General features: G+C 48.8%; 1 protein-coding gene across 5 annotated transcripts in view; it reads right to left on the reverse strand.

Moving 5' to 3' along the window:
- LOC102230338 (G1/S-specific cyclin-D2-like) overlaps positions 1-13,811 on the reverse strand; it is a 125,933-nt gene that overhangs the window by 4,044 nt on the left and 108,078 nt on the right. For 2 of the 5 annotated variants that reach the window (XM_023349131.1, XM_023349136.1), the window contains 3 exons: positions 10,845-11,060; positions 9,428-9,587; positions 4,564-4,712 (listed from right to left, as the gene is read on the reverse strand). In XM_023349131.1, coding sequence (XP_023204899.1) covers positions 4,564-4,712; positions 9,428-9,587; positions 10,845-11,060 — 525 coding nt within the window. Of the gene's footprint in view, positions 1-4,563; positions 4,713-9,427; positions 9,588-10,844; positions 11,061-11,258; positions 12,255-12,295; positions 12,975-13,811 lie in introns of those variants that run through there. The other 3 variants (XM_023349127.1, XM_005815203.2, XM_023349143.1) reach the window with 3 other exon arrangements.

The following is a 13,811-nucleotide window of genomic DNA, read 5'->3' on the forward strand; positions in this document are numbered from 1 at the left end:
AAACATTTTTCATCCATTCTAGCGGACAATATTTTACCTTGTGTTCAAGTATATTACGTGGTTTATTGTCGTTAGTGTCAGAGACCAAGTAACGGGGATTTTACGGTTCAGGCTTTTTGCTTCTGCAGCCTGAGGAACAACAAGCCCATAGCTTAACAGTAGAGCAGCTCTGGTGTCGGAGTTCTAGTTCAGCTGACGGTTCAGGTTCAGTTGTTGCTTTTAGAAAAATATGGCCGTGTTCCTTAAAGTCTCCGTGTTATTTCGCTTTATTAGTTTAGCATGTTTCTAGTGAAGCAGGACGGTGTTTCCAGCAGTGTGTACAGGCGGATCAGTAGCTCGGCTGTCTGGCTCTGGTCTGCTCTCTGGTTCCCATAAACTCTTTCAGGCTGAATACAGAAGTGAGTCCATGGAAATAACACAGGAGGCTCCTTTACCTTCTGCTTTAGGCTGAACAAGTTGATCCGGAGTGAAGTGAAGGCTGTAAACTTTGCTGTGCAGCGTTAGCTTTAACTGGTAGCCACGAATATTTACAAGCCACCGTCTTCTTAATTCAGGACTGTTTGGAAATCCATGAAAACTTAAAAGCCCATTATATTAGGAAGACAGCAATGTTCATAGTATTGTTTTATTTGCGTCTGAAATAAGACTTTGTCTTTTCTAGCTGTCATGGTAACTCAAAGCGGAAACAAGAGAGCCGCATTTGCGCATGCGGTTGTGACGTCATCGCGGCAGGTGCAAAGAGCCCATTGCGCTCAGTGTCTTCAGAGGATCTTGGTGCAGCGCCCCCACAAGCCAGGAGGGGAACAGGTTGCTCAGAGGGTTTGGTTGGTTTAACTCAGAGCAGAGAGAAAGAGAACCACAGCAGCTGGAGGTGAAACAGATGATGAAGTTTTGGTTCCAATAGAACCGGGTCTATGGGACTATGAATACGTCCACAGAAAGGTCAAAGTGTTGTAAGGAGAGGAACCATGATTGACGTCATTAATGAGCTCCAACCTTCTGCAACATAGCTCAAACACTACCCTCTGGTGGCGAAAGATGACTAAACATGGCAGTATGTTCAGTATGCATGCAAACACATGATGAGCCTTACAAGCGGCAGCCGGGGTGAGGACGGAGAGAGCTGGGTGAAGGAGCAGCTCTTCAGGTACCAGGAAGCCAAAGCTAATCTAAACCTGATGGGGCCCAGATGTAGCCTGCAGTGCTACTGGACCCAGCTCTCCCTCACATCTGAAACACTGGTGGGGAGATGAACATCCCTGGGGGACCAAAGGTTGCAGGGTCAAAGGGCAAACGGCATGACACTTTGAAAGGTGGAGATGTGGGATCACACCTGGAATCACAGCCAGATTTCAAAAGAAGGATTGCTAACAACGTGCAGAAGACGACAGCATTGCTGTGTGTTTGATGATCACTGCAAGAAACGGGATGCTAGGTCCATTTTGAGTTACCTCTAAAAGCCCCATCATGCTCTGCATACGTCGCTCCTGGGAGGTCAGAGCGTTCTTGAGGTGGACACGATGCAAACGTACATCGAACACGTCTGCATAAACTTACATACTACGACTGAGTGTTTGGTGTCTGCAACACTGAGCTGATCATGTTGAGAATCGATGCAACCAGTCACAAGGACGTGCAGCAGATAGGTTGCTGCTCCCTGTGCTGGGAGCGGTGGCCTCTCAAGTGGAGAAGAAACGGCAAAGAAACTCATCAAACTTGCTAGTACCCAATAGGATGGTGGAAGTTGTAGGAATTTGTCAGAAGGAATGTAGGAAATTGGTACGCTTTACTGTGAAATGACCAAGAGAAGACTCAAGATGCTGGGTTAGGTTTGTTGGTCAGAGCATGGACTGCTGCAGGACAGATCACCTTGGAACGCATGGAGGAAACCCGAAAAGCATCGTCAGTTCAACATTTGAAGAAGTTTGCGGCTACTATGAGAAGAGTGCGCTCACCCATAGATTCCAACAAACATGAGCCCCATAGGTCATAAAATCTCAAGCCCTGTGAGAATACGAAGAGCAGTGCAGAACATGCAAAGGAGCTGCCTGTGTCTTACCACAGGAATGCAGGCCTTCGCTCTTAAAAGACATTCTCCCTCTGTCTCTGCAGCTCTAAAAGGCAGCATTTGGGATCCCAAGCCAAGCCTTCTGGGCTTCACTGGAGAACCTTTAATGACTTCAGTGTGTGACTACTGGAAACATGTTTCAGAGCAGCTCAAGGTTCGGAACAACGCAACGCCTGGAACCGGAAACCACATGAGCCGGCTCTTCCCCTTCAGCCCCGGTCCTGGAGGGCCCCAGCCCAAACTCGCATCGTTCTGCATGGCTGCGTCGTAGCGACACGTGCGCGTCACCACTGGGCGGCCTTCGTGACACTGGCAGCAGGGGGAAGTCGTGCAGACAGACAAAACCAAAAGGAAGAAATGTGTGAAGCCGAGGAATGTGATTTAACTGCTGCCTGCACCACAAGAGACAGAGTTAGGAACATCTGAAGCAAACACCCAGAGGCAGACTCCGAGCCCCGGCCCAAAACAGCATGTCTGAGGACTGACACTGGGAAAGCAGAGACGCCTCATGACTGAGAGTTTCCACAAGTTCCAACAGAAAGCATGACCTTTTGCTTTCTTTGGCCTGGGTAGCCAAACATCACAAGCCATGATCTTTCAAAATAAAGCGTGCTTGTTTCAGCACTGCTGATGAGAGCCACAGTGGGACAGAAACAGGAACGGAGGGCGAAATGAGAAAACGTGTTTCCGGTGTCTCAGCATGTGACGCTGAATGAACAAAAACACACGAATGGGAGAAAACGGGCATCAAAAAATAAAATCCAAGAAGCGGCGGTCCACTTCTCAACCCCGACATCCTGTTTTAATCCAGCAACCAGAAGCTCCAGGGCAACTCAGTCAACATGCCAACATCACGGCTAACACAACCCACAGGCTCCACCCAGACCTGAAATACACACAGACTTCACAAATATTAGGAATAGTCTATGAAGCAATTTAACAGGGCCCTCCAGTCTCAGGGCCCTCCAGTCTCAGGGCCCTCCAGTCTCAGGGCCCTCCAGTCTCAGGGCCCTTACTCATCCAGAAGTTGCTTGTATTTTTCAGTCGTGAAGCAGAAGAGAACTTTTCCTTAGTGCAACTGCAGACGTGATGCTTTGGTGAATATCACAACCCTCCAGGTGTGTGCGGTTGAAGCAACATGTGTCCCGGCCCCGTGACTCGGCCGTATCGTGTTTCCCCTGGCGGATTGCAGCTTTTGGATATCAGGGAGGGCGGTGCTGGCTGCAGCAGCTGCTGGTGTTGACATGAGTCGCTTTCACTTTGACATTTAGCTCGGCTGAGATGCTGATCTTGTGCTGCGACGCTCTGCAGCGTGAACGCTGCGGCCCAGGCGACCCCTGAACCGTTCTGTTACTTTGCTCCACATGTCGAGGAAACTCAGCGTTGCCGTTAGCTGCAGAGCTGGATTACTGCAGCTCCTCCTGCGTCGCATTAGAGAGGATTCCCTCTGTTCAGCCTCCTGTGTTGCCTGCGAGCTGCGGCTTGTCTGAGTCCAGGAATGTTCAGAGCCCATCGCAGAGCGCCGAGCATACGGCAGCTCTGTGCTACTCAAGACAGATGTTTGTTTTTCCACTCTGAGGCTTCAACAGCTCCACGCAGAGGGAGCTCTGCTTTCCAGCAGCAATGCATCATGGGCCGGAGGCAGGCGGGCTGCTTCACCTGCTCTTCATTCTGCTTCATCTCCAGATGCTGCTGGTCTGACAGCACCCACTCAGCTGTCTTCAGGCTGCAGGAACCAACCAGAAATCAGCTGCAGCGCCACGCCACTCAGATCCTGATGGCTCATTTCATCACTGATGGAAGCAGTCGGAGTCAGTGAACGCATCACATCCCAACTGACCACTTCTGGTCCCACTCTACATCCAAACAGAACCGGGTTAGAAGCTGCAGCTCCACTAAAGGCCGCTGCTGTTAGCTGTTAGCTTCCTTTTTATCAGCTTCCTGCTGACCGTCTGCTGACGCTCTCAGCAACTTTACAATCCATCCAGAGACGGCGGCCATCTTTACTGTGATGGCCGTCTTTGCTGCCGTAAACAGAGCGCTGCTGGAGAACGGCTACGTTCTTCTGTTAGTCGCTTTGGGGTCAGAAAGCGTTCACACAGAAGTCTGACTGTGGTGGGCTTTATTTAGTGGCATGAATGAACACGCAGAAATCAGAACTGAGCATCAACACCTGTACGCTAGAGGCAGCCTGACCTGGAGCCGCTTCAGTAGCGGATTCTCCAACGAGACGCAGAGGAGAGAAATTGTTGAAGAAAATCTTAAGATCTGCACCACAAAGGAAAAGGCATAAATACTGAGATGGTTCTGGTGTCAGGATTTTTGCTCCTTATGGAAAACTGGATGTCCAAACACGCGTGTGAAAAGTCCTGACGACAGATTAATCAGTTGTGATAATGTGATTTATCACAAAGTTCCCAGCTGAGACGCAGGAAAACCTTCCTGCTGTCTGAGAAATTCATCCAGATGAGAGCGAGTCAGAGCGTCACACTCACCACCTCTGTGTTGGTGATCTTGGCCAGCAGGTCCGTCAGGCTGTCGCCCCACTGGGATCGGTCGGCTGAGTCCAGCTGCAGGCCGCAGATGGCCGCCCCCACACTTCCTGTGGCGATCATGGAGGGGGGATACATGGCGAATCGGAAATCTGCAACAAAATTCACGTCAGTTACATTTCAGGGTGAAACTTGGCTGCAAACATCCCTAAAGTCTAATTTGTTTCTTTAGCAGCATTGGAACAATAGGGGGCGACAAAGAGACATAAACAATATCACTGCAAGTTGTCCTGTAATTAAGCACAACTCATTTTTAAACATTGATCTATAAAATAAGCAACATTTTAAAATAACCCATTCGGCTACTAAATGATTAAACAGATATGAACTGAACCACAAAAATATTTATATATATATTTTTTTTAAACTTACATTTTTATTATTTTTACAGAGCAATAATACAGCCATACATCAATGGTACATAACACAAGTGTTGACAATATGAAGTCTTCCATAAAATAAACATCTCGGCATGATATCTTACAGCCTCAGCGTCACATTTGTAGACTCCTCACCATACAACATTAAAATAAGGATTCATTTTGGGCAGGATAGCTAAACATCATATGCCAAGAGACAAACCTGTTAGGCTTATTTACATCAACAGAGCTTCTGCTGCCCCCTGCTGGCTAAAAGTGGTTTTTTGAAGTCTTAATGAGTAGGTTATCTGTTCCATTTTATACAATTCCCTTACTTTTTGAATCCATAAGTCATAGGCAGGTGGCTCCAACTGCATCCACCTGATTGTACTGCATTTCAGGGCTGCTGTAAAAAGGACATTTAACAGATATACTTTGGTCCGTCCTTGCAAACCATCTGGTATAATACCAAGTAACGCAACTGTAACATCCTTTGGTATAACTTCCGGGAAGATTTGGTTTATAGCCCTGTACACCTCATCCCAAAAGTTTTGAAGTTTGGGGCACGACCAAAAAATGTGTGTATGATTGGTGACCGCGGAGCCACAGTTTCTCCAACACAAGCTTGGTACTTTAGGATCCATCTTGGAAACTACATCTGGGGTCCTGAAATATCTGCTAATAATTTTCCATTTATATTCCCGCCACGTATTTGAGTTTGTAACTCAATGTGCCTCAGTCCAGACTTCCTCCCATGTTTCATCAGAAATTATTCTGGCCTCTCTGCCTCCCATCTTTGTTTTGTCCAAGTGGTTCGTTAAGGTTCAATGACAGAATTACACTATATAACTTTGTTATCAATTTTTTATCTCCTCCCCCTTTCTGGTAATGGATTAGGAGGTTTTCTATTGGTGTGGGATTTAGTACTCTTTGCCAATCCCAGACAAAAAAGAGCGCAACTGTAAATATCTAAAGAAATCATTTTTCTGGAGATGAAAATTTCCTACATAACTCTTCAAATGACATAAAGGCTGTTCCTGTCGATCAACTGATGAAGAAATGGAAGCCCCTGTTCAGCCCATTTAGAAAACTTTTTGTCTAAGAAATTGGTGTGAAAGATTTAATATGTCCAATGCTTGTTAATATTGATAAACCTCTTGGTAGCTTGAAAGAAATTCGCACTTTGTTCCAAATGTTAAGTGTGGTTTTAGTCCACAATGGCAGTTCCTTTACTGGAATATCTAAAAATGGCTTTAATACCTTTAATGGTACTGAGCACGTTGCTTGCTCAATGCTCAGCCATCTTGTTTGAGAATCTGTTGGATCCATGAAATTAGAGGCTTTAACTGAGCTGCCCAGAAATAGGATTTCAAAACAGGAAGATTGAGGCCGTCTTACTTCTTTGTAGTGTTTTATATTTTATGCGAAGGCGCTTGCTTTGCCATATGAATTTTCATATAATTTTATCCAATTCAACAAACGTGGACTTTGGTTTGATAACTGGTAACATCTGGAATAAATACAAAATATTTATAGTTTTAACCTTCAGGTTTTCAGGCATCAGATTGGAGAAAACTTTTTTCTATCTATTCATCATCAGAGAGGTTCACAAAGCTGCTGCTACTGTGGATGCTACATTAGCATTAGCTGCTACTGTGGACGCTACATTAGTGCTAGCTGCTGCTGTGGATGCTACATTAGCATTAGCTGCTACTGTGGACGCTACATTAGTGCTAGCTGCTGCTGTGGATGCTACATTAGTGCTAGCTGCTACTGTGGATGCTACATTAGGGCTAGCTGCTACTGTGGATGCTACATTAGCATTAGCTGCTACTGTGGATGCTACATTAGCGTTAGCTGTTGCTATGGATGCTACATTAGCATTAGCTGTTGCTGTGGATGCTACATTAGCAGCTCAGAACGTTTGTATATAAAAACTGGTTCATCACATTAAAATCTGTCTTCAGTGAATCCAGATAAATATGTTAACATTCTGGCCCTAAAATAAGCTAAACTGAATTGAATGTAATGTTTTAAGTTGTGAGTTTAGGTGTCGTTTCAACAGAAACAGTTGGACGTAAAGCTTCCATCTCCACAGTAAATAACTTCAGTTTCATTCAGTTGGTTTAAACTGCAGGTGTCAAACTCCAGTCCTGGAGGTTCGCTGTCCTGCAACACCTGAACAGAATAATCAGGTCATTAAGCCGTTTCATTCCAGTGTTTTGTACCTGTGGCTCATCTAAAACCCCAGGTTCAGATTGTCTCTGGGTTAGCCGCTACCTGCTACCTGCTATTTCTGTTATTTTCAGTTCTTGCCACTCTGAAACAACATGAGCTGGAAAGTCAGCAGTCAGCTCATAAAGCTGGCCTGCGCTGTGGCGGTTCGCAGCGCAGCTCCATAACGACCTCAGGTCTGGATAATGAGGTTCAGTCGGCTTGTAAAGGAGCTGAAAAGCAGCCACCCTCACCGGCTCCCCTTTACCCGGCCGGCCCCTTTTCTTCCATCTCCTCAGTAAATCGTGCGCTCGCTGAAAAAAGCCCCACAGCGCTTGGAATAGCGGGAATAAAGAGGCTCAGTGCCTGTGCCAGCGCGCGCTGCTGTAGGTCCTTTTTCCACGTGTGGTCACAGGCGCGCGCCTCAAAGACCAATAACCTTGTTAGCTCCCCTCTCTGTCATTCATGATGCAAATGAGACAGCTTGTGAACGGCCAGAAGCCCGCGAAAGACAGAGAGACACTTCTCCTCTCTCCCCCTCCTACCTTCCTCTGTGGAGGACACATGGCCGCTCGGAGAGGCACGGAGGGCCGCAGGAGGCGCAGAGAGCTGCGCGCTTTGTGGCTGCAGCCGGCAGCGGCTGTTAGCATATTAATGCAGAGTATGACTCCATTGTCTAGAGTCATCACCTAACCTCACCTGACCTCACCTGACCTCACCCAGTGGCCCTCCAGTCCTCTGAACCGAAAGACACAACTCAGTGAGACGCTGGACAAAGGGAGGGGAGATATGTGGAATGTGTCGTGGAGCAGATTCTATGTTAAATCGGCCTGCCATACGCCCTGTCCAGACCTCTGAGGCTCTGCAGGAAGAATAGAGTGGCCCTGCAGGGACCCCGCCCCGTCCTCTGTTCCTGGGCTGTAGGGGTTCATGGGGGAGCGGGGCGGCCCCTCATTAGCATACGGTCACATTCAGCAGAGCGGCGGCCCTTTGATAGCTGCAGACCGCCTCATCCACCAGCCGCTCTCTCATCTGGTGGCCCAGTGTTGACAAATAAATGACCTTATTATACACCACACCACACACACACACACACACACACACACACACACACACACACACACACACACACACACACACACACACACACACACACAGCATTACATCACCCCTCCAAGAGGAGGGAGCGCATAAAGCCATGCATGGATTTACTGTAAGGCTGCAGTCAAGAAACACACAGAGCACAGATGCAGCTCTGTGCGGCCGGCAGCTGCCTGATTTGTCACCCAGACAGGCCGGGTCTGTAGAGCACCACAGCAGACCGGGAGGGGAGGGGGCAGTTATCGCCTTTTTGCCCCCACTGATGTTCTTGCTGAGCATAAACTGTGTTTGGCTCAAGGTCCCCATCTTTCTGCCCCAGGAACCTCGTACAGTCTAACCCCGCTGCCCCTGGGCTCCTGCCCCTCCCCCTGGGCTCCTGCCCCACTCATTGCGATGGTAAAAATGGAAATGATGGGGGCATGCTGTGGTGGCGCAGCGGGTTAGCACGCCCCACGTTTGGAGGCCTCGTCGTGGGTTCGACTCCCGGTCCCGGCGACCTTTGCCGCATGTCCTCCCCCCTCTCCTCGCCATCCTTCCTGTCGGCCTACTGTAGAAAAAATACGAGCCGCTGGCGCCGCAAAAACTCTTGAGAGAAAAAAAAAAAAAAGGAAATGATGGAAAGCTTTAAAACTGAAGCCAGAAGAAACAAAGTGCGATTCCAGACCTCCAGAACCCGGTCGACCCATAAACTTACTGCACCCCACAGCATGATACCGCCACTACCGATTCTGGTGAGATTTTATGACGCAGATAGAGATTATTTTATGGATAATTCTGACAATTAATTAATTAATCAGATAAAACCTGCAGAACCGGGTCAGAACCTTCTGGGCTCCTGGTTCCTTTCTATCATCTGGAACCAGCCGACCCGTTCACCTGTGACCTCTGACCTCAGGACATTTCCTCCAATCAGCCGCAGCTCTCTGGACTTTTGTCTTCTTCAGATCGTTCTCTATAAACCTGAGAGGTTGTGGGTTAAAATCCCAGCAGGTTCTGCTACCAGAACCTGCTGGTACCAACAGATTCATCATGGATCTTCCTCATCCTCACCTCTGATGCACATTAGCATGCTGCACGCTAACATGCCGATTGGACGCAGCCCACAGACAAACCATCTTCAGTTCTCCTCCTACCTGTGGCGCAGAGGGCGATGAAGGTCTGGACGTGTTTCCGGATCAGAACCAGCTTGTCGTCGGCCAGCGGCAGCCTCCGCACGATGTGCTCGATGAAATCGTTCGGCGTCACCGCCGCCAAGTTCCACTTCAACTTCCCCAAAACCACCAGCTCCCATTCCTGCAGAGAGAGGAACGACATTCAGAACGCTGCCGACCCGAACCCAGAGCCGGACGGGCCTGCCTGCCTGCCTGCGTGTGTGTGTGTGTGTGTGTGAGAGCTGCTTTCATTGTTCCTTTCACTTCCTGAAAGAGGTGACTCATGAGGAGTTGGTGAGTAATCTGAGGGATTAAATCTTGGTTTGTCTCTGCAGCGCCGCAGCCTTGTGACTGTAGCTGGTTTCAAACCGCATGGACTGAGTCATGCGACGATTCAATGCGACTGCAGCCAACCTGCAGCGCCTCAGCTGAGGAAACCTGAAGGGAAGCAGCAAAGTAATTCCTCCAGAGAACCTGAGCATCAGAAATCCTTCCTCTGCATGTCAGATGGAAAGATGCAGCATCTGCAGCATCTGCAGCAGCCTTGCAACACAGACTGGATGCTGACAGAGTGGCAGCAGCCAGCAGGCAGCCACTTCCTTCTGCTTCTGCCTTCCTCTGGTCACACCTTCTGTGCAACATTCTGGTTCCTTTACAAGAAACAGTTACTAAAGACAAGCGGCGCACGGGCGGCGGCGGCGGCGCAGCGATCACATGGCCTGAGCAGCTGATCTCTGCTTCCTGTGTGAGCATGGCAGCCAAACTGCTGCCTTATACAGAAACAGAAGCAGTTCAAGGACTCGGCGCTCCTGCTGCTGGAAACCAGAGAACCAGAAACTTTCTGCATTTCTCTGCCCAGTTCAACACAAACCAGCGACAGAACCAAAATCAGAACCATGGAGACGGGCTCAGTGGGTAGAACCAGAACCTGATGCAGCCGCAGAGCCACCAGATGAACGACTCATTAAAGACAGAAATATGAAAACAGAAGCTGATGAGGACGAGGACTACAACTGTGTGTGTGTGTGTGTGTGTGTGTGTCCCTCTGTCCCATTTTGGCTGACCCCGTTGATCTGTGCAAATATCTGCCGCCAGGTGGCGGTAGAGACCGCGTCACTTCCTGCTCAGTACAGTAGCAGCTGGAGGCTCTACAGTAGAAACTGAGCCGCTGCAACAATTCACTGCGGAACTTCAGCGTTTTATGCGCATCAGATGGAGAAACGGCGCAGATTATTAGCACATTATTAAAATGGCATTAAGCTCTGCAGAAGCTAAATTAATGCAGTGAACAAGAAAATAAGACTATGTAGAAAAACGTGCAGACTTTTCTGTCTTAATGCAGTTGATTATGACGCAAGCAGAGGAACATTAGAGGTGATGTGCAGCAGCTGCAGCTCACCAGCAGCTCCTGCGGCCTGATGGAGTTATCTGTGTAGATGCAGAGCTTCTCTGCCGTTAATGGCCGCGTCTCCTTCAGCTTGGAGGCCAGGAACATGCAGACTGCGCCCAGCAGCTGCAGGTTGCATTTCTTGATCGGCTCCATCGCTAAAAATCTGTCCAGGTAGTTCATGGCCAGAGGAAAAACTTCTTCCTCGCACTTCTGCTCCTCGCAGACCTGAAGAAGAGAGCATGCAGGTGATGAGCTTCTAGATCGCACCAATATTCAACTTTTATATCAAAACTAAATCAGAGATTCATCACATGAAGACAGAATATAATTTCAGTGACACACACAGCTGGGGCCCGGCCAAGAATCTGGCCCAACCCAAACCGGTTGCGACATCAGGCATTAATTCCAAATCAATTTCCTTACAAAGCAGCAGAAAGTGTCGGATCCATACAGTCAACGGAACCACATTCCAGCAATTCATTCAGCAACAAATGAATTCAAGTCGCAAAGAGTCGAGCCAAAAAAACTCCCCGACGGCGCAGCACACGGAAACGGGCTTTTTCCTCAGTCGTCATATTTTCATAAAATATTTAAAAATACAAATAAATTATCCGGACTCCGTTTCTTCACGCGATAATCTTCTGGGGGTTCTTCCACGCCAGAGCCGACCATTCCGATCCGGATCCGGTTCCGATAAATGTGATTAAAACGTCAAAATCAGAAGCGAGTCGCGACTGGCAGCTCCGAAGTGCGCCGCCCCGGAGCCGATTTCATTATTTCAAAAATTAATTAAAAATCTCCAGCAGGTCGCATCGTGACAATATTCACATGAAAATAAAGCTCCACGGCTCGGCTTGGTTTCCACGCAGATGTTGGTCAGAAATATGGAAACATTTTCCACGAATCCAACTTGTTTCCTGACAAAGCGCCGCAGAGCCGCCAGGGCCCTCGCCCCTTCCGACATTTTAAACAGAAAACCCGAAAGTCTGCGCCGCTTTCCGGGCTCCAGACTGGACCCGGCGGACACCTCAGCGTCTCCGCTGCCAGAACCGAACCGAGCCGGCCGCTGTTATCCCGCCGTGGTTCTGGAAGCGAGCTTTAAAAGCAGCAGGCGCTCCCCTGAAAAGCAACATGGCGATGGGAGCAGCAGCAGTGCTACGTGTGCATGGAAACATTCATGTCATCTGAAATAAAAGCAACATCTCAGGAACCTCCGGGGTCCCGGGAAAACAGCCGGGCAATCCGGACCAGGGCCCGGTTCGGCAGGCGGCGGTCCGGATGGTCGGACTGGAAAATGGACCGACATGTTGGGCCAACAAAAGGAACCGAGTGTCGGAACAACGAGCAGCTTCAGAAACCTCAACACGGCCCAGAAGGTTCGTGGCGACAGCGAGCAGAAGCTTTTGAGAAGAGCACGGAAATAAGAGCCGAACCGAACCGAGCCAGAACTGGGTCGGTACCTCCAACATCCAAGTAGCGACCATCCTCCTCATGAAGGGCTGAATGTCTTTCTGGACGCCTTTGAAATAAGAATACTGCGGCAGGAATCTCTCCTCGATGGTCAGCAGTCTCTGCAGAACTCTGTCATCGCGCAGGAGGTTCGGGTCCGGACGGGCTCGTATGCTGGTGTCCATTTCGAGGCAGAGCAGTTCCATTGTGTTGGGGCGGAAGGAGGGTGGGGGAATCTTCCAGCCGAACTTCTTCAAATAAAGTGTAGAATGCGCGTCGTCCCGCCGCTCCGCTCCGATCCGCACAAACTTTTTCCTCTCTCTCCTCTGCGCCTCATCCGCCGAGCGCACAAGCCTGCCCTGCGTGCGCCACTGACGCAATGATTCCGCCTGCCTGCGTGAAGCAGATGCAACAACGTCCTGTTGTCCCTCTTTCTGCCCGTCCTGCTGCGCAAAACCGCAAACGCTGCGCAAATAAACAATCTGAACGTCTATCTGCCAAAGCCAGAATGACCATTTAGAAAAGTTAATACAACATAAAGATTCATGTCGGAAGTCAGATTTTAATTCTTAAATGCTTGAATTTAACCAGATAGTTTGTTGTGACAACAGAACCGAACTTTGCTTCATGAGAACCGAATCAGGCTGGAAGGTTTTTGTTCCTCAGCAGAACTTTCTGCTTCATGCATGTTAAACTGAGAGGCATGAAAGAGCGCGATGAGAGGACACACACACACACACACACACACACACACACACACACACACACACACACACACACACACACACACACACACACACACACACACACACACACACACACACACACACACACACGGGCGCGCGCGCGGACACATGGTCTTACGTGCTGCTTTTTTATAGAAGCCACCAACAACTTGTGGTTTATCTGATAACTTTCTAGGAAATTTAAGCAGCAGAATTTTTTTTTCGTTCTTTTTGCTGCATTATCTCCTCCTGCAGACAGATAACACAGAAAGGTTCGGTTCTGTTCCGTCTGAGGCTCACTGAACCGGTTCCTGCTCCAAACCAAACTATTATTTCTGACTCTGTCACGTTGAGAGACGAGCAGGTGGAAAGTGATGATTAAAACCAATAAATGTCAGAATGACTGAGCGGCTCTGCTTTCAGATGCTGATCCATTCTGACCCACCGCGGCCAGAGGAACGGACCAGAACCGCTCAGCTCCATCCATGCAGGCTGCGGGACGCGGGAGCAACCAGAGGAAATGTCTCTTTAAACTTTGTCTTCGCAGCCGAGTCAAGTTTTCTGCTTCTCCTCCCAGTGAAGCTGTTAGCTTAGCCAATAGCTCTGCGGCTCTGCGCCGACGCGCTGCGATTGTTACTGGGCAGATTTCATCTTTACCTCCCTCTCTCTCTCTTTACCTCTCTCTCTCTCTCTACCTCTCTCTCTCTCTTTACCTCTCTCTCTCTCTACCTCTCTCTCTCTCTTTACCTCTCTCTCTCTCTCTACCTCTCTCTCTCTCTCTACCTCTCTCTCTCTCTTTACC

Source organism: Xiphophorus maculatus, chromosome 2 (assembly GCF_002775205.1).
Source record: "Xiphophorus maculatus strain JP 163 A chromosome 2, X_maculatus-5.0-male, whole genome shotgun sequence".
In the NCBI taxonomy this organism is placed as follows: Eukaryota; Metazoa; Chordata; class Actinopteri; order Cyprinodontiformes; family Poeciliidae; genus Xiphophorus; species Xiphophorus maculatus.